This window comes from Electrophorus electricus, chromosome 17 (genome assembly GCF_041902795.1).
Source record: "Electrophorus electricus isolate QZ-2024a chromosome 17, ASM4190279v1, whole genome shotgun sequence".
NCBI classification, from domain to species: Eukaryota; Metazoa; Chordata; class Actinopteri; order Gymnotiformes; family Gymnotidae; genus Electrophorus; species Electrophorus electricus.
Genome location: NC_137513.1, coordinates 15,370,133 through 15,390,000, shown reverse-complemented (window position 1 = coordinate 15,390,000; position 19,868 = coordinate 15,370,133). Strand labels below are relative to the sequence as shown.

The 19,868-nt window shown below is 42.7% G+C and overlaps 1 protein-coding gene across 3 annotated transcripts in view; it reads right to left on the bottom strand.

The window, feature by feature from the left end:
* The window catches only part of LOC113576476 (traf2 and NCK-interacting protein kinase), a 32,219-nt gene extending 12,351 nt beyond the window's left edge, over window positions 1–19,868 (bottom strand). For all 3 annotated transcript variants that reach the window (XM_027008561.3, XM_081699664.1, XM_081699665.1), the window contains exons 1-4: window positions 19,543–19,868; window positions 16,064–16,129; window positions 1,627–1,683; window positions 239–361 (exon numbers count right to left, since the gene is read on the bottom strand). In XM_027008561.3, the coding sequence (XP_026864362.2) occupies window positions 239–361; window positions 1,627–1,683; window positions 16,064–16,129; window positions 19,543–19,599 (303 nt within the window). In that variant the 5' untranslated portion in view covers window positions 19,600–19,868. The remainder of the gene's footprint in view (window positions 1–238; window positions 362–1,626; window positions 1,684–16,063; window positions 16,130–19,542) is intronic.

Genomic DNA, 19,868 nt, shown 5'->3' with positions numbered 1-19,868 from the left:
GAGAGGGAACAGGGAAGTGGAAACAGGGGACAGGAGACAGGAGAGAGGAGAGAAGGTCCGCCTCCTCATACGCAGTGATAAAGTTCCCAAGAATACTTTTATATTTAACTCTTCACTGTCACATTCATTCACCCCCCACCCCCAACTTTCTCTCACACTATTCTCACTCATACTACCACCTTATATAGAAGAGTACTTCTACTGTGTGCGTGTGTGTGTGTTCACTGCACAAACTCACCCAGAGTTGGTCATTCATCCCTGGTGGGTTCTTCTTGATAAAGGCTCCATAGAAGGTAGCGATATTGCGGTGGTGGGAGTACTTTTTCAGCATGTTAATCTCAGCCTTCATCTCTTCCTGGTCCTGAAATGGAACATGAATGACCCAGTCAAGACCTCCAATTAGCTCAGTCAGGTTATTACAATGAAAGCATTCTGAAAAATCCTTTATTTAACAAAATGTTTGTTTTTTTAAATGCTTTGGAGCCACATTCACTGGGGAATCATGGAATTTGTAGTATTGTCACCCTGTCTTACATGTTATCACACTGACTTACTTGCACGAATAAAGTAGCTCCCAGGAGGACAGTCCCACTACCCAACTGACATGAAATTGATGTTTGAGTATGTAGTGTTTGTAGTGTGAAGCTGTGTGTGTGTGGGTTGTGTAGTGAGGCTTTTTGGATCATCTTTCTGGATATTCCTTTCTGAGACTGGATTGCTTCTCTGCTATTCCAAACACACACTCACGCATACCTTGAACAGCAATTACAACTAATGCCAGCTAAAGCCACTAAGGTCCTTTGGCTGTTCTGTGCAGAGCCCAGACTGGTTCATTTACAACTGCTTTATTTATTTAACCTGCTAAATCGATGCACCAATGTGGGAAGGTCTGAAACTGCACGACCACAGAACTGCACGGTTTGAAACAATCTGTGTTCAACACATACTTGATTAGCTAATTATGCAGCCCATAATGAGCTCAGTTAGGTGTGGTGCAACAGATCGCCTCCCAGAGTGGGGCTGCCTGCCCTGGTTTAAATCCTGCTTATCACAGACCCAATGTATGCATACTGCTTATCACAGACCCAATGTTTGCATACTGCAAACAGAAACTTCTCCATGTTGTAGTTTTTCATATCAGACTCCCTTTTTGAAAGCACAATAAGATAAAAGGCAAGAGGACATTATCCAAAATGAGAAGAAACAATCAGCAATGTAGAAGAAACAGACAAACATAAAAATGAAAGTAAAAACGGCGGATCATGGCATGTGTCATGCAATTGGACTGGCATTCCTGCTGTCTGAGGGGCAGACATGATAAACATGCACAAGGCCCCTCCAGAGTGGCTTATCAGAGGGCCTGAGTGTGTTCACAGGGCTACCTAAGGGGAGAGGCACGTGAACGGGTACAAAACTATAGAGGAGCCCTTCTTGAAGACATGAGTCTCCTCTTATGAGCATCTGGTGAACTGCAACAACGTTTATTACGCACAACAGCTCCCCAAACCGCCAGAGAACCGCAAGCTTGGTAGCCACCTTGCTGGCAGGGATGAGCCACAGTGGTCAACTACATCCAAAATGACAGGGTTGCATGGTTTCTGAGGTAATAGGAGAGAGGAAGCTTACCTTTGTCACATCCATGGTCTTGATGGCAGCAAGTTGGCCTGTCTTTACATGTCGACCCTGCACAAAGAAAACACCCAACCGTTTGATTAAGTGCTTTCACTTCCTTTACCAAATATTGAACTCACACAGGTCAAAGCTGTTTGACTGACAGGTGAAAGGTATTCCTTTCACTGCAAAGTAGGGCAGTTCCATGAGAAAAGATTTAAGCAGTTCTCTAGAACTGCAGAACAGTGTTTCCACATTCCATGAGCATTACCACATTTTCACAATTTGGAAGATTCCACTGCGTAGGCAAAACATTTCAGTAGAATCATGCAATGAAATTTCAAACAGAATACGTCTCATACATTGAACATGTCCAACTACTCCTTGTTATTGCATGAAACACATTTTTGTGTTGAAGAACAAGATGATTTTGCACAGAAAGAGAGCCCAGAGAGCCCAGAGCTCCTCGCATACACATACTGCATGGACAACTCCTTTAAGCAATAAGAAAACACATTACCCTGTAAGGTACTCGACTAGTAATCAAAAGGCTGCCTGTTCAAGCCCCACCGCTGAGCAAGGCCCAAATTGTACTGTCATAATTGTAAGTCACTTTGAATAAAGGTGTCATGTAAATGTAATGCATGCAATCATTTAATCATTCCACCATCCATTCAAAGGCTCAGTTTGGCTTCAATTCTGAAGTTGGCAAATGTTGCTACAGTAAAGCAAATTCCCTATTGCTGACCTCCCAAGCTGCTGCCTGATTCCTTGGATGTTGGGGAGAGGACCTCGACCAGAGTTCATGGCCACACTGGAGAAGGAGGACACAGCCTGTTCCAGCCAAGAAGGGGAACCCCCCTGGAATTTCTTTGGGGGCCACAGTGCTACCGGGCCAGGCCCATGGGGAGCCAATTGGCTCCTCTGGGACCACTATGTGGGTGATCTAGTGGGTCCAGCTAGGTCTGCAGCTAGTGCTTCTGCCATTTTTTCTCTCTCTTTTCCAGGTATAAGCCATGAGTACTTGGTGGGTCCTCGCCACCAAGATGGGCTCTCCCTGGGCGGTTGGTGATATGTGGGTCGAAGTCCGTCTCAGCACGTCCGGACCCAGGGTGGACGTGCCCCTCTGCGTATCCTGTAGAGCCAGGGACATACAGTGCCTGCCCTGCAATGTGACTCCCTTGTTTGTTACTATACCCTCTTGCACACATCTGCACCTATTTCTTTGTTTCATATACTTAGTTAAACCTGTGTGTGTAGTTCGATGTTGGTCATTGTTGGTATCATGTTCTATATCTTGTTTCATGTAAGTGCTGCTGCAAAATACACAGCAAGCCCGAGGGAACCTGAGAAACTTCATTTTCTTTTTGTTTTGTGGGATGTTAATTTTATTTATTTCCATGTTCTTGATATGTTCTTTTGTTATTGTTAGTTCCACTGAGAATGATCAGTTTTATTTTATTTCGCTTTGGAAACATTGTACTCGAGACAGTCATATAAAGAGTGTGGGAAACAGAGATGAGGAAGCTGTCTGCCTTTGTCACTTGCTCCACTTAAAAGTGGAAGGCCTTCACATAACACCCAAAGGTGACCTGGATGCACTGATTACAAAGGTTATTCATACCTAACTTAATTGTTTATAACAGAAATCGTCCATGTCCTGAACCCTGTGGAACCATACACTGATCTGAACCAGATTTTCAAACTGAAAAGACTTGTTTTCCAGGGCCCCTGATGAATGACTCAGATTTTCATCAGCATGTTATTTTCATATGACTCATGTGCAGTTTCATATAACCTAATGTACCCTACCCATACACACAAACCAACACACACCCACACACACAACAACATGCGAGTATACAGGCCTGTTGCACAAATAGATTCCTCCTTTCCCGTCTGCTATTTTGTTTGGCATCACTGCTTTAGTTTTTTTTTACTAATTACTATGGGGACTAAAAAACATCCTGGTTTCCTACAAGACTTCTAGAAAGTCTCACAGAGAGCAAGACTATGTTGTACTACTGTTTCATGCTATATTAATGATATCATTTGCTTGATATAGTGGCCTGGACTTCACAGCTCTAGCCTGGATATCAGATGAACCTGATATGTTAATACACATTTGCTATTGCTCCAACATTATGAGCATTTCTGACCAAATGCTGACAGGAACTCCACCAGGTTAGTCCCCAGCTGTCCTACATGTAGCAGAAAAAATACTAACAGTGTGTGTGTGTGTGTGTGTGTGTGTGTGTGCGTGTGTGCGTGTGTGTGTGTATGTGTGCAAAGCCTACAGACTGCTCAAACAGGTCAAGTCACTTTGCCAAGAGGGCAACCCGAGACTTGAGGTTGTGAGTGAGGATGTAGGAGAGATACAGACATGACAGAATAAAAGAGAAGAGGAGAGGATGAAATAGGAGAGGAGATAGGGGGAGGGGAGAGGAAGGGGGGCAGATTGCAGTCCTCACGGTTGACATGTCACTTAAAAACGATGATAGTGAAGATCACTGCTGGCCTTCATCTCAGCATCTTTGAGACCAGAGTGAGAGAAAAGAGAGAGAAAGAGACAGAGAGAAAAAGACAGAGACACACAGAGAGAGAAAGACAGAGAGACAGAGACAGACACAGAGAGAGAGAGAACATGCAAGAGAGAGGAAAGAACATTTCATGCCAATTACAGTTTTTCATGTCAATTATTATTAACATAGAGTTCTTAATTTACTTAATATTGCAAAAGTTCTTTCATGTGGTTTAACTGTAATACTGCTTTGGCAATACTGTAAATAAATATGGTCATGGGAATAAAGCTTACTGAATTGAAAATTGAACTGAACTGAGAGATGTTAAGAGAGAGAGAGAGCATTTGGTGGCAGTGGTGAAAGGGTCAAATTATGATCCGCAACCCAAGAAGAGAAATGCGTTGCAATTTTCAAAATAATACTAATGACCTGTGTTATAAAGACACAAAATTATTGCATGATGTATTAAAATTCAGCCTCATTAGCTCAAAGTCTAACAGTACTAAGCAAACCACACAATCAACCCAAGCCATGACCTAGTTTGCCACTGTTATGATTTGCCATTTGAATTTAAATGAACACAAAGCAGGCAGCCAGAAAAGTTCTGAAAAGCAGCTTTACTAATAGGCAGCGAAAGCTTTGTTCTGTTCTTAGTACTGGCCCTTCATCAGGAAAGAGGAGAGGGGGCATCAATACTAAAAGCAGATGAATGAGCTAACTCATCAGTGTTTGGGGGCTCCTCTCTCTCTAATGCAGAGGAGCCCCCAACCAGTGCAGTGAGACGTGTGAAGTGCAGTGATTCGTGTGATTATGCAAAGTACTACAGGGCCTTGCAGCGCCACCCAAAAGCACTGCAATCTGCCATCACTATTACGCAAGGCAGCCTGAGTCAACAAATGGGCAGCCAATCGGAGAAGATCGCATGGAAGATCGCATACTGCTATCAACAAATATTCTAAATTCAACTACAATTCATTATGTATTTGCAATTATAAAATTATTTGAAATTCATGTATGTCAGGTACACTTTGCCTACCATTCTAGCACTAGCAACCTGAGAGCACATACACCTGAGTATGACCTGATGTCTGCTGGAATGCTTTATGCTAGTTTTATGCTTTATGCTTTATGAAAGCTCTAGCATCAAGAATGTAAGTAGCCTTTCCATTTTTAATTGCATTTTATCCCTCAGTATAAAACATCTTTGTCACATTTCTTGGAACTGTGTGCCTTAAATATAATTAAACAAAAATACCAAAGTGTAGAAAACTGTGCTAAACTGTACAGTAACTTATACTTATATATTGAAGGCTAGCGACAGCTTCATGCACTTCCAGACACCATTGATTTCTGCTTCATACAAGGAAAAGATATGTTGTGTTTATTTTGAAATAAATAAATCTATACAAGAAGATATTGCCGTATTGGTTTATGCTCTTAGGGACCATAATGCATAAAAATTGATGTTAGAATGGTTTGAACTATTGTGTTTTTTAATATGTCCACCATGCTGGAGACAAATAAAATTCACCATCCTGAAGATAAAACTTCACTGACTTGAAGGCATGAGTCTTATTGCCCCCAGAGATGTAAGAACAAGCATGTCTTAACATCCCAAAGGAGTTTGTCAGATCGAAGGGTTAAGAAGATATGCAAGGTTCGCTGCAAGTTCCTTCACCCTACATCCACACCTACATGTGTGGCTGATGCAGTCCGTGTTCTCCTGCAGGCTGACACTACCAGTCAAGGGTCGCCGAGATGGAACACTGAGATGGTTTCCCCCAGACACACAGGAACAAACATCTACAGCCACATAGGGGCAGATTATGAACTTTGTCCTTTTCTGACATTTACAGGCGGACCAGCTTCTTAAGACAAGCTTCACAATTATAATTTATCATGTGTCAGTATGGAAAACAGCCACAACATGACCCTTATGTCTCACTCTCTCTCTATCTCTCTCTCTGACACACACACACACACACACACACACACACACACACACACACACACATGCATACACACAGCTATGCATCACTTGTCCACTTGATCCACTTGTCTTGGAGACAGCCACCATGTAGACCCTTATAGATCCTTATATCAGGAGACTAATCACAGCTGCTGTAGGGTGAACTGATGCTGTAATGTTAAAGCCATGGGCCCATTCAGTCTCTGCTGGTCATCCTGATCCCAGAGACTGAGGCAGTCATATGGTCTGTCAGTATATAGTTATGAGTTTATATATGCAGGTTACTGCAAAGGTTTTTTGTTTGTTTGTTTTTACCACCCCTCTCATATAAAGTTATATTCTTCCTTTCACACACCTATAACACAGAGGCACACATACACACACACACACACACACACACACACACACACACACGTGCACTCACACATCTTGGAGGCTTGGAGAGGTGATGAGTGATCTCATTAGTATCAGCATGAGCTTCTTTGTTACCCAGGCCAGACCTCCCACCACACACAGACGTAAAACACACACATCCCTGAGGGAAAGACTTATGATTAGATGCTTCAGCTCCTGATTCTGGCTTCTTACCAGAGGACATGACTGATTATTGCTGCCCAATCCAGCAAGCAAGAGGGGGTGAGCTGCCTGAAAGAGAATGCCCTGCTCCCCACTCCCTCCTCACAGCGGCAGACGAGAGAGAGAGAGAGAGAGAGAGAGAGAAACTAAAGACTGCGATGTCTCGCAGGACTGGGTATAAGCAGACCAGAGGGCAAACTTAGCAAAACTGAACAAGCAAATCAAAAGTACATGATTAAACTGAGCAAGTTTGGAAGATTAGGAGACAGGGACAGTGAAGAGGAGATTCTGACGTGACAGGTGTGGGCATCTCGGGGGGTTATCAACATCAGTTAATTACCTCTTGGCTAGTGATCAGAGAACTGGACATTTGTGATGGGGTACATGGGGCATGTAGCCCTGGAGGAAAGGACCAAAAACTCTGTTAAAGGCTAAATCCACCAATAAGGCCCCTACTGCCAGGTGAACCACATGCACAGACTCAGTCACTTACTCACCCACTCGCTCTTTTTGCATCTCTCTGCAACTCTCTATGTATGTGTGGCATGTTGTCCATTAAAAACCCTTGACACGCTCCACTGTCCTTTAGTCATGCGATGTAAAATTTCAAAGATGCTTTACAGAGAAGTACACGGAGCAGTCTGTGTTGACCCTCCCCCAGCACATTACTTAATTCAGCCAGGCCATGGCACTCAAACCCCTGACCTCAGGTTCACAAACAAACAAACAAATGCACACACACACATACACACACACGCACTGATTTTCTCAAACTGGTCTGAGATTAGTCTGGCAAGTTCTGGGCTGGGTCAGAGCCTGCACAGATAAAGCTGGACCTTTGGCTTTGGGAAGAAGGAAGTAATTTTCTTAATTTCAGCAATAGACTACACAGCACAGGGGTAGCTATTAATACTAATTTTTTCTCTTTCTCTTTCTCTCTCTCTATTTTTCTTGCTCTCTCTCTCTCTCTTTCACTCTCTCTCTCTTCTCACATGAATAAAATGCTGAACACAGGCCCTGACTATCTAAACAACGTATTTCCTCCATGTATCAAGTCTGTGTGTGTAGCATGAGAGAAGGCTACTACACTTATCCCTAGCGTAAATGCATTCCTAAAGGAAACACTTGGCTGGGAGTGGCTCTGCTACTCATGACGTGAGCATGATAAAGATTTGGAAGCACACTGTTTGTGTGTGTGTGTGTGTGTGTGTAGATGTGACCAACCTCTGTAAGCAAAACATGAACATCATGGGATGATAAGATCAGGTATTCTTCCTCAGTTATGGCTCAACAAACGTCACATTCAGTTTGTTTATGCACACAACCATTCAAACACAAACAAGCAGATCAGCACGCGTTTGTGCGCTCTCATACACAGATACAGACACTCTCTGACACACACACACACACACACAGTCTTCTCATTACCATATAAATCAGATTACCTCTTCTTGTCACATTTACCTTGCTCTCTTAGTCCTGAACTGAAGTTCCTGCCACTACCCCCAAAGCAACAGCACTAATGCTAAATGGAAAAACTATCTCACCCACCCTGCCCACCCCCCATACCCCCATACCTGACCATGGTCCAATGCTTGTGGCAGTTAAAGCAACCTCACACCTTCACCATGGTGAGGGTTCTGGGACGGATGCCAACACCCAGGCCTTGGTCTGCGGTGGAGCGGCCGCTCTGTGCTCCAGCCCAGGGGTCTCCCTACAGAGACAATGGTCCATGCTGTCTCCAGAGCCTAGTTCCCTGCCTGCCAAGGTGCTCCTCTTTCCTCTGATTTGAGCTCCATCATATCCCAATCACAAACCCATTTTCTAAATATACTGCGAGGAGCTTGGTTACTTTGCACTCTGTTTTGATGTTGAGTAACAGTGGTAATCTTTTATGTTAGCGAGAAATATGCGCAGTCTGTAAAACCAAAGTTACTGTTATATCAGTCATGGTAAGAAGAATGATAAAAGAACATCACATGCAGTGATCTCTCACTTGTGAGGACAAGCTCTCTCATAGAAGACAAGTATAGAATTTGTGTAATTTTTTTGGAACTGAGGGTCAGGTTAACAGTCAAGTTTGGTTTATTGGGTTATTGGCCAGCCACATGCAGTAGGAGGGTCATGTTTGTAGTCACACCTGCACACACCTGTATTGTGTTAGTCTTTGTGTGCAGTTCGGTCGGTTATTGTTGGCGGAATGTGTGAACGTTAAAGGTTTTTCTTGCCGTTGTTAAATGTAATCGTGTTTGTTCAGTGGTAACCGTGTTGCGTTCATTGTAACACGCGAGTGCCGTCGTCTTTATGTTTCAATTAAAATGTTCGTCCATGTCAAAAAGAGTCTGTGCGTCCTGCCCCTCGCCCTGCGGCACTCGGGCCACCACACGTTACACGTGTCTGTTGGTGTCTGGTGGAAAACGGAGAATGCAGATTATTTCTGCAGTAGCAGCTCAGCATTTGCAATCTTTATTATCCAAATATAGTTATAAATGCCCATAAATTGAAAAAGACATTCTGTACATCACCATTAGTCAACGATCATTTTAAATCCTGCGTGTTGGAGTACTGATGGACTGCAATATGTATTAAGAATGTTGTTTTTAATTTTTTTTTTTTTTATTAACAAGACGGAGGACATAACAAGGTGTTACTCACCTTCAGTTATAGATGAATAGGCAATATTAATCATGGTGGAATTTTTACAGCAAGTGTGTAAACACTTCAGCAGAGCTAAAAATAATTATAGTGATAATTATAGTGATGACAAATAATATTGACACCCTATGTTTGCTTTCTCCAACTCTGTAGCACACAGACAGGCCTGCTCCATCATGTATGGCAGGAATAACATGGAATTGGTCTTAAGTAGCTTGAAAATGTCTTGATGCTTCTATGTAAATGTAACGAGCCTACCGATCAGTTTGATAGCCTACCGATCAGTTTGATTTTGATCCTAAGGAACTCTAGGATGAATAATGGTAGCGGTACACTAGTGAAATGACCAAAAATCCCCAAATATGCAGGATTATCTTGCCATGCCATGAAGGGCAGTGTCAGAGGCTACAGTTTGTCTACACGTCCATCTCATTCTGCTGCTGCCACACACACACAGTGCACACATACACACTGCACATGGCGCGCACACGCATAGCCATTCCTGTGCTGTGAGGTTTGCTGTGAGGGGGTTCTGTTCACAGAGTAGATTCTCCTATTGGTTGATCTCCTATTAATAAATACTTTTAATACGGCTCCAATGTTCATTCTGAACAGACTTGAAAGCACTCTCTATGTGAATAAAGTGCTGCAGTTATCATTATTCTGACTATGATTCCAGTATCATTCACAAAAAAACAGCAAACCAGGTTCTCTCATGACCTTACATCAATATAGTCTATAACCCATGACAGGACAGAGGATCCACATAAAACACCTCAGCCACATGTAAAATGAATGTATCTACGAGCAGAACTCCAGAATCAGATTCATTAAATATTCACGAACACTGAGGAATGCCTCTAAATTATTCAGACATAACGTGTTTCCTATATTTGGGATTTTTAAATGGCTATATATAATTATGAGAAACATATTAAACCACAGAAGAACAGCATCTAGAAAGAGAGAATCCCTTGTGAAAGTGCAGGGTGAAGGAGACCCTGTGGGAGAAATCATGAAGCCATCGAGTCCTTAGCTCCAAGGACCAAAGGTGTTTCACAAAGCAATACAAAGTTTTGCTTATACAGGCTTATACATATATATTTGTGTGAATCGTACAACCAGACATTAAGGGGAAAACCTTCCTTTCATTACCACTTTCTCTGGAACTAGACTGTAATCAGATCTGTCAGGCAGAAATAACAGGCACACCTGAGATTAAAAGTTCCTCGGGACGAAATGAAAGATTCATATGCTGATAAAGAACAAGTCTAGACAAGATGTATTTTGCATCTAGTGTGTTAAAAAAACTATATTTCAAAAAAGTTTCCATTTGAAGAACGGAAATGGCATCTGATAGATTGCTTATTGTCACAACAGCGTTGAAAACCTTATGGTATTTTTAAATGAAATAAAACCATTCTTTCCACATATTGGACAAAAGACATTTTTTTTTTTTTTTTTTTTACTTTAGCAGAAACACAAGGCTCTACTATCCAGGCCCTGCAGGGCTCTCCCTAAACAATGCCCAGCTGAGCCAACCACTGTCAACATCACAAACTCTCTAGTTTCAAGCTTCACGGCTAACTCAGAAGACCAACGGCTTATCCGCCGCTATAAATGAGGCTTCTGGATGGCATGCAAATTAGTATAGTTCTTGTCAACGTGCGTAAGTTACTAACATCAAAAAACAGAATGAACATGCAAGTTTATTTAATGCTGAAAAACACAGAGGTGTTTTGGCTTCTTTTGTCCTTGCTATTAAAGGTAGTCAAATATTTGAGCATATTTAAAATCCTTGGAGGGCAATACAGCTAGTACAAATATTCCAACAGCTAATTCATGTGTGATTTCTCATGTTCAATATTTTTGGCCTGTAAGGTATATATACCCAGACCGAATCGTTCTGTGATTACAGTTTGAGGCCTGAGACAGTGGCAGAACAGAGTGAGCGAGAGGCAAGGGTGAGGCAAATGTGTCTTTATTCTCCATTGCTCAACTAGGTCAATAAGCTGCAACGCAGTGATGAAGAAAACAAAAGTAGCCAATGCGTAGGCTTAGCACTGATGAGCGGCATGTCGCTCAAAGGTCCGCTAATGTGTGGAAGCTGTGGGCTTAAAGACAGGGGAAACAAGGAACATGCGAGTATGATCAGTATACGGGGGAATCGGACCGGGGCAGGTGCAATGCATGGTTCTGTGCAAAAGTGGGTGTGTGTCTCCTGCTGGATGACGCGCCTGCCGTGACAAGGCCTTTCTTTTACAGCCCAGTAAAATTAGATTTCATGGCTCTGGAATGATAAGCAGAAGAATATTTGGAGAATAATAAAAGGAAATATTTTGGAAATATTAAGCAGGAGTGTTTGTGGAATATTACAAGGAAGAATGCATCCAGAAAATTCATTTAATTAATAACACTAAAGTTTTAACACACCCTCTAACATGTACACACTTGCAGAGGTACACACACACCTCATTCACACACCCATGATGCTGGCACGGCAGGTCGCAAACGCGAGCCGTGTAGAGCACAGTGACGTTTGTTAGCACACAACATACAACAAGCGTAGCACACAGGCTAACGGAAGGTTAAACACTGACAAACATCCACAACTAAACAAGACTTATATACACTCAAGACTACGACACAAAACGAGGAACAGGTGTGATACACGGGGATGACACACACACACACACACACACACACACACACACACACACACACACACACACACACACACACACACACACACACACAGACGTCTAGAAGGAGGGGCCGTACCGTGACACCAGTAGCGATGTATGGTAAAACTGAGAAACCAATATACATAGCAGGACAGCCCCTGTGAGTTCCGATAATTAACACCTCAGAAAAAGTAACAATAACTTGCTGGTAGGTGATAGAGAGTGCACCAGTGTCCAGCTGGGTCACATGTCCCCCACTCCCGTTACTGCAGTTCTCCAGATGCTGAGCCTCACCCTCCTCTATCCAGCACACACCAGCAGACATAGCTTATGATGTCATTTGACTCTCTCAAACACTGATCCACAGTGCCTTTGATTCTGAATGAGTGTTACTCAGTTTAAAACTGAATTGCTGGAGTGGAGAAAAACCTATAAATACAGAAAAGCCAAATGATTGGAATGTTGGCGGGGTTTATAGGAAAACCTTATTTTAACTTTTTGTCTGAAAGAGCTTAGGGAGAGAGAGAAACCCCAGCTCTGACAATACAAGAAGACCCAGAAATAAATTTTACTGAGGCCTATTATAAAGATAGGCAGGTGCAACAGCTCATGTGGACAGAATATCCCTTGCTGTCTCTCAGGGTTTTAGCTTTCCCATTCCCCTACCTGATCAACAGCGCAGTCATACAGGATGGAGTCAGAAACAAAGCTCCTCTCTCTAAGCTTTAAGATCAGGTGTATTTCTCTCTCCAGACAGGCACCAGAGGTATTTTTATGCCATAGCCTGAAACAAATATTGCCAGAATAACTTTGAAAGAGTCCTGCCTCAGCAAAGGGGCAGGGGTTCCAACACCCTGTCTCATTTCCTCCCATAATGCTGTGATGAAGGAACATGTGCAGTAATGTTTTTCCCTGCCTGAAACAAAGCTAAACTGTATCCCAGCTGCCACCATCAGCGGCTACGCTGGGTGGCATGTGTGAAAGCCAAGATGTGAGCTCTGAGGAGAAAAAGTCTTTCCTCAGGGTGTATGCCTTTTCTCTTAAATTAATTCCAATTGGCTGTGCTTTCTGGTGCATCAGAAAACACTTGAGTCCGGGTTCCGCATAATTTTTAAAATGATACAACAAGCAGAAAGCCTACAGAGAGATACCAGCGGGCTGGGGCTTGATGTGACTCAGCATGGGGAAGATGAGCAAACTGTCAGTGACCTTCAGCTAAGCAGGGCTGCTCCCTTCTCCGAGACCCCACCCATCTCTGCCTTGCTCCAGAGCAGCAGAGCCAGAGTAATGGGGCTGACCACAGCTACACACACAAACTGTATCCCAGATGCCACCACCACATCCCTACACACATCCCTACACACCCAGTCTACCATACATGTTAATAGGCAACTTAAGAGTCCGGCTCATCATTTCCTGTGACCCAGTTACACATTCCCATGCAGTATGTACTGTATGGATAAAGAGAAAAGGAAGAATGAGAACTTAATTTGGGAGTTATTGATGGCCCTCAGTCTGCCACAGAAATCCAGTAACCACTATTGCAGAAACATGACTAACATGTTCTGACTCTCCCCTGCAGACTGCAGGTGTCTGATTAAATAGAACTGAAACTGCTGCTATTCTAGTGAATAATTTCTTACATACAGATTGTCATAGCCTAAAATAACTTTCTCATGCTGTGGGGATATATGTAGCAAATTACAGTTTCATTTGTTTTGTTATTCGACTGTTAATTATATTTTTGATAAATGTATTACTCTTGAAGTCCGCCTTCCTTCTGTCACGGAATGCTCCCCCCCCCACGAGTCACATGGTATGGCCCACCGTGTGCAGGGGACTTTAGGTTTGTTGCCACGCCCTCCATCATGACACGCACCTGCACGGGGTTAATGTTGATTGTATGTCCGTTTATTTAAACCCCTGTCAGTGTGAGCCTCATTGTTCGTGTTAGTGTCAAGTAGTGTGTAGCCACTGTTAATATAATCCTACATTTGTATTTTATGTTGTCATTGTCACTGTCGAGTGCCACAAGTGTTCTTTATTTTTTCTGTCATTAAATGTTTCATTTGGGCTGTGACGGTTTCTAGTAATGGGTTAATTGAAAAATCTTTTTCATGTTTTAATATGTATTAAATTGTGCTTTGGATCTGTTGTCTTTACTTAACTAAATATTCATTATTAGTGTATAATATCTCTTTGTAAATCTACCATTCAACACTGTACTAAACCGAAACCTTTATTATGCCAAGACTCTACTAGGGCTCGTTACTAAGCAATACATTCACTCATTGGTTTATTTTGGGGGTCATTTATATTAGATGGCAAAACAATTTTTTTTGTCAACGAACTAGCACTTACTAGTGGTTGTCCTTTTTTCGTAACCAGCAAGCTTGCTGATGGCTGTGATCCTTACCCTTCTTAGACAAGGAGTGAGATAAGTGCTTCACTGTTAGTTCTATAAGATACAGAATTGCACAATACTGCAATGTGCCATGCTTATCAACATAATTACTTATGTCCGGACAGCAAGTGTAAGTGCATTCCACCGTCTAGGAATGTCTTCCATGAGACTTGAAGCATGGTATTTCAAGCCGCACCATACGTGAGGTTCGAAGTACTCAAGGTATGGATTGGTATGGAACAGAACTAACACTCAGTGAAGAACAAAGCAATTGCAATTCAATAATACTGTCTTCTCAAAAGAATCATTTGGTTAAAGAGGACTTTCTGACTGACTTGATCAGTGTTAACTGCCCCTTATGGGAACAGCATGAGGGAGATGAAGCATCTTCATCAGAGATACAGACCATTCCTTCCACATTCCATAGAGGACCCCACTGATTGAGGAAAGAGGTGACCGCACAGGGTGACAAGACAGCACAGGATATGATATGTAATAACACAGGGATGTGGATGTGATAACACAGGCTGGTGTGACAGCATAGGAAGATGTGACAGCAGAAACACAAAGTGAAGCCACACACACACACACACACACACACACACACACACACACACACACACAAATACAAGCTGTTTGCAATACCCGATTTTTAATACTGTGTACATAAAACATTATAAATATATTTGTAACATCTGTGCATGGGATAAGTTGCAGGCATAACACTATAAAAACAGAAAAATAAGGCTTTATAAAGACATATGTTGCTCAACTTTTCAGAATATGTATTTTGAGAAGAATATTGTAATAACCCAGTTCTTAAATATCATTAAACACTTTTTAAGTGATGTTAAGTTATTAAGCTGAAGTACATCATCTACTGACCTGGCCACTGTCATCATAGGAAGTGCTTGTTGTCTGTCAACCAGCATCTGCACCTTTCCCTCTCCCCCTCTCCCCTCCTCTCCTCCTCATTTTTTCCCCCACTTCCCCCTCGCCTCTCCTTCTCCTCCTCCTCTGCCTCCTCTTCCTCTTACAGGTAATACAAGAAGAGCTTTTCAGGGATTGTTAACTAAATGAAACATATGAGGGACAGGAAAAGGAAAGAGAGTCTCCTGCAGTCCCCCGTGAAGCACACACTCCTAGCCCACAGAGAGACATGGAGGCTTCCTGCTCAAGCTCTCTGTACCAATGCTACTCCTGGGACAGTACAGTGCTGCAAGCATCTTACCTTTGACAAAAAACTCCCCCTGTGGAGTGGCAAATAGCACAGGAGTGCATAGGTGAATGCCTGGTTGTGTATGTGCATGTGTGTTTGTGTGTGTGTGTGTGTGTGTGTGTGTGTGTGTGTGTGTGTGTGTGTGTGTGTGTGTGTGTGTGTGTGCGCGTGTGTCTGTGTCTGTATGTGTGTGTGTGTGTATGTGTATAATCCTTAAGAGAATCAGACAGGCATGTCCAGTCCTTAACAGCATGAAGAGGAGGCAGCAGACAGACAGCAGGTCAGGGCAAGACCAAAAGGGTCAGTCTTAACACGTTTGGTGTGTCATGACTAATACAGCTAGCGGATGATAACTATGTGAATTTAGAGAGACAAAATGTAGAGAGACCAAAAGGGATGAAGAATGGAATGATGCGGTCTTACCTTGTACACTTCACCGTATGAGCCATTGCCTACTCTCTGCATCATCTCAAAGATTCCCACAGGGTCCTACAAAGAGACAATAACATCCTTACAGCTCCTATCACAGTCATTACCAAAACGTGATTCAGAGTTCTGCATTCTGACAAACTAAGACTACACTCTTAATCTTCAAAATCTTAAAAGAAATCAGTTAATAAGTGGATATTATGATCATTAGGGGTCATTTTCTCTCATGATCACTGTGATATCTCACCATTGATAGCTCAGCATTGGGCTATTTCCTGCATCAGTCCATCTGACATCCATTCTCACTGCCTTATATCACTGTCTGTGTACACCAAGCCAGTTCCTTTCCCACACATACATCTGTGACTGAAACGTCTCTGTTTGGAGCCACAGACAGCAGATGTGCTCATTTGCATAATCATGCCAGCCTCTGCAGCCACTGTGGCATGCATGAGCGAAAGGTCTGCTGGCGCACTTAAGGTTTGAATCCCAGCTGTTGTGTGCTGTTTGTGGGTATACGACTACTGGCTTCCATATTGGGATGAAAAATTAAAATAAAACATTGTAAATAAAACCAGTGCCTCTGCAGTCATAGGATGGGGGACATGTGCTTCTACAAAACTGAATCTGAAAAGCCCAGCATGAACATAAGACATGAGTCAGTGAGTAAGGCCTACATGTCAGGAGAGAAGCATAAGAGCTCCCCAATTACAAAATGGCTGTGATAAACTAATCTCAGCTGTCCAGTAAGAATGCATCTTTGACAATTTACAGTCTTATTTCCTCCACACCTTCTATGTCACTTTCTTTCTGTGTCTCTCCATCTCACAGACACATACACCCCCCCCCCCCCCACACACACACACAAACTGGTGTTTTTTATGCTGAGTCACAAAAGTAATGGCTATGTGAAGTTCAGACAATGAGTCAAGCCGTTGATCACTTTCAGGAGTTCCTGCCGAACCAGAAAACCACAGACACACTCACCCCAACGTACCATCAACATCTCATACTTAAACTGACATCACAGGCCATTTCCTTGTAAAGAAACTATGGGTATTTGAGAGCAGAACATGGTGTACCAAACCCCCCCCCCCCATCCCAAGGCTCTGCTCCCATTCCCCATTATAAAATTCCCCACATACAGCTCCACCATTGATACCCAGCATGCTGCAAGAGTGTCAACACTGAGCCCTGATCTCCAGAAAGCATGCTGGGGCTACCCTCATCCAGCCCAATCAGATCATTTTTACTCAGAGCCACCACACGCTACTTGGAAATCATCTAACATGGTCACTCAGGTCTGGACTTACAGTGGGTTCATGCCTGGCATGATGCAGACAGACTTGAAAGTACATAAGTACTGTTACAATAAATAATAGGATTTACTTGTGTAAGTACTGTGCAATGGCTTTAAGCCTGCATGGGCACAGTGCACTGAATGACGGCAGATATACTGGCAGTAGTGAAATGTAACTGAAAACATGATGCATGAAATATAAAAGGAGAATAACCTGCCGTGACAGACACACTTTGTAACTCAGAGCAACAGCAAGTAGGTCAATAGGCATGGGGAGGGAGCTGCTGAGGACAGCTAAATATTAGCATACAGACTGACACAAAGACTAATGCACTGAGGCGCACACACACACACACACACACACACACACACACACACACACACACACACACACACACACACACATACAAAGACACACAAATTCCACTCTGGCCCAGCCTGCCGCTCTGCTGTTCTCATGCCACTGTGGTTAACACATCCAAAAAAAACAATGCATTTCCACTGTATTTGGACTGAGTGAGAGGAAGACAGGTCACGTTCACATTGACAACCAGGTCACCACTGCCCTGTCCCACAGCATGGCGCCTACATACAGCATCATTGGCTGCACACACCACACACACATCACCAGCACACCTGCACAACCCGTCAATCCCATGCTGCCTTACTCAGAAGGGAGCAAAAATGTGATCTCACCATCTCTGTCTCCCATATTCATACTCATTGTCACACAGACACACACAGAGACGCATACACGCATACACATGCGGTAGCAGTGGGCTGTGAATGGGTGCAGGTAGTCAGGAGATGAGACAGCAGATGGAGAGGCAGCTGCTCTCTGCAGAGGCAGTGCAGTGATGTCCTCATCCTGCTGAGACCACCAGAATAGAGTGCAGCAGCAGAGGAGCTCACACACACAAACCAATGCAAACACACACACAGATGCACAAACATGAACACGGATGATTGAAAGTGAGAGCATTCTGCATAGAAAGGTTCTGTTATTAAGCACATTACCACAGGTACTATATAACAATGTGTAATGGCCAACTAACTATGCATTCCTTTAAATACAGCAAGACCTTCCTTTGCATCATGGTGCCATGCAGTCCTCTATGATGCAAAAACATACATACACACACAGTACCTGTCAATAGTTTGGACACACCTACTCAGCTATTCCTACTCTTATTTTCACTATTTTCTACATTATACAAAAAGAGTAAAGGTATAAAAACAATGAAACAACACATATGTGATTAAGCCGTGTTAAACAAATATTGTTATTGTTGAAACAAATATCTAAGCAGCCACCCTTTACTTTTGACAGGTACTGTACATGTACACGCACACGCACACACACACACACACCCACACACACACACACACAGCAGAAAGAATACAAAGGCCTGTCTTTCCTTTCCTTGAATCTACGTAATATAGCAACTTCTCACAAAGACAAAATCAGACTGAAAACCACAGATTAACACTTCCACTTAACACTCACACCCGTGATTGTGCTGAAACGACACCTTTACCTCTTTTAAGGCAGCAAGCTTACATTAGTTTAAAGATGAACACTAGTACCCGAACCTAAATGCACTGGCACATAGACTATCACACTGACCCATTCACCCATTTTTGAACAGACTTATCTTACTATTTTTCTGTGTTAAGCATTTTAGCAGCACTGCTGTGAACTCGAAGGTACAGTTCGGCAGGGCATACGTGGAAACAGTGAGGAATTTTGTTTGTATAAACGACTCAAGCACAGCAATTAGATGCGCAGTAAGACAGCTCACAGAAGGCGGCTGCGCTCTTCGGACCTCTATGGAATAACGGAGACGTTTAACTTCTACATTTTATTCTACACGTCAAAAACATGTGAATGCATCAATTTGTCACGCTACATTTAACATTCCTACAGACAGCATCACAAGTGACGATTTAGCCGGCATCTCTTGATACACTACATCTGGATACACAAATAAATGGCAAATACAGAACGTTTATTTCAACAGTTCTTTTACATTTGTAACCGTGAGCTGGAACGCAGTGAAATCGCTATGACGCAAAAATGTATTTATAATTTTAGCTTTTAAACGAAAATAATCCCACAGACAGGTGCACCTCCATCAGATCGATTCAGTCGGCACTAAAATCTCAAACTTACCCTTAAATTGTTAAAGTCGATTTCCTTCAGACTTCGAACTGGAGGATCGCTCGCCATGTTTACATTAAATGAAAATCAAATTTGGGGTGAAAATTGTTTGTCCGCTAAGTAATTTTCTTTAATATTTAGTTGTTTTCTTCCTTATAATAGTTTTTTTTTTCCTGTCACAAACATACACAAACTGCAACTACCAATGCATCAAAGTAATCACGCTCTAGTTGATCCAAGCGTCTGGTAAATAATGCGCTCAGCGCAAACTCCAAATCTATACTAACTGCACCCTTTCCGCAAAATACAAAACGCAAAGCCTGAGAGTCGCCTGAATA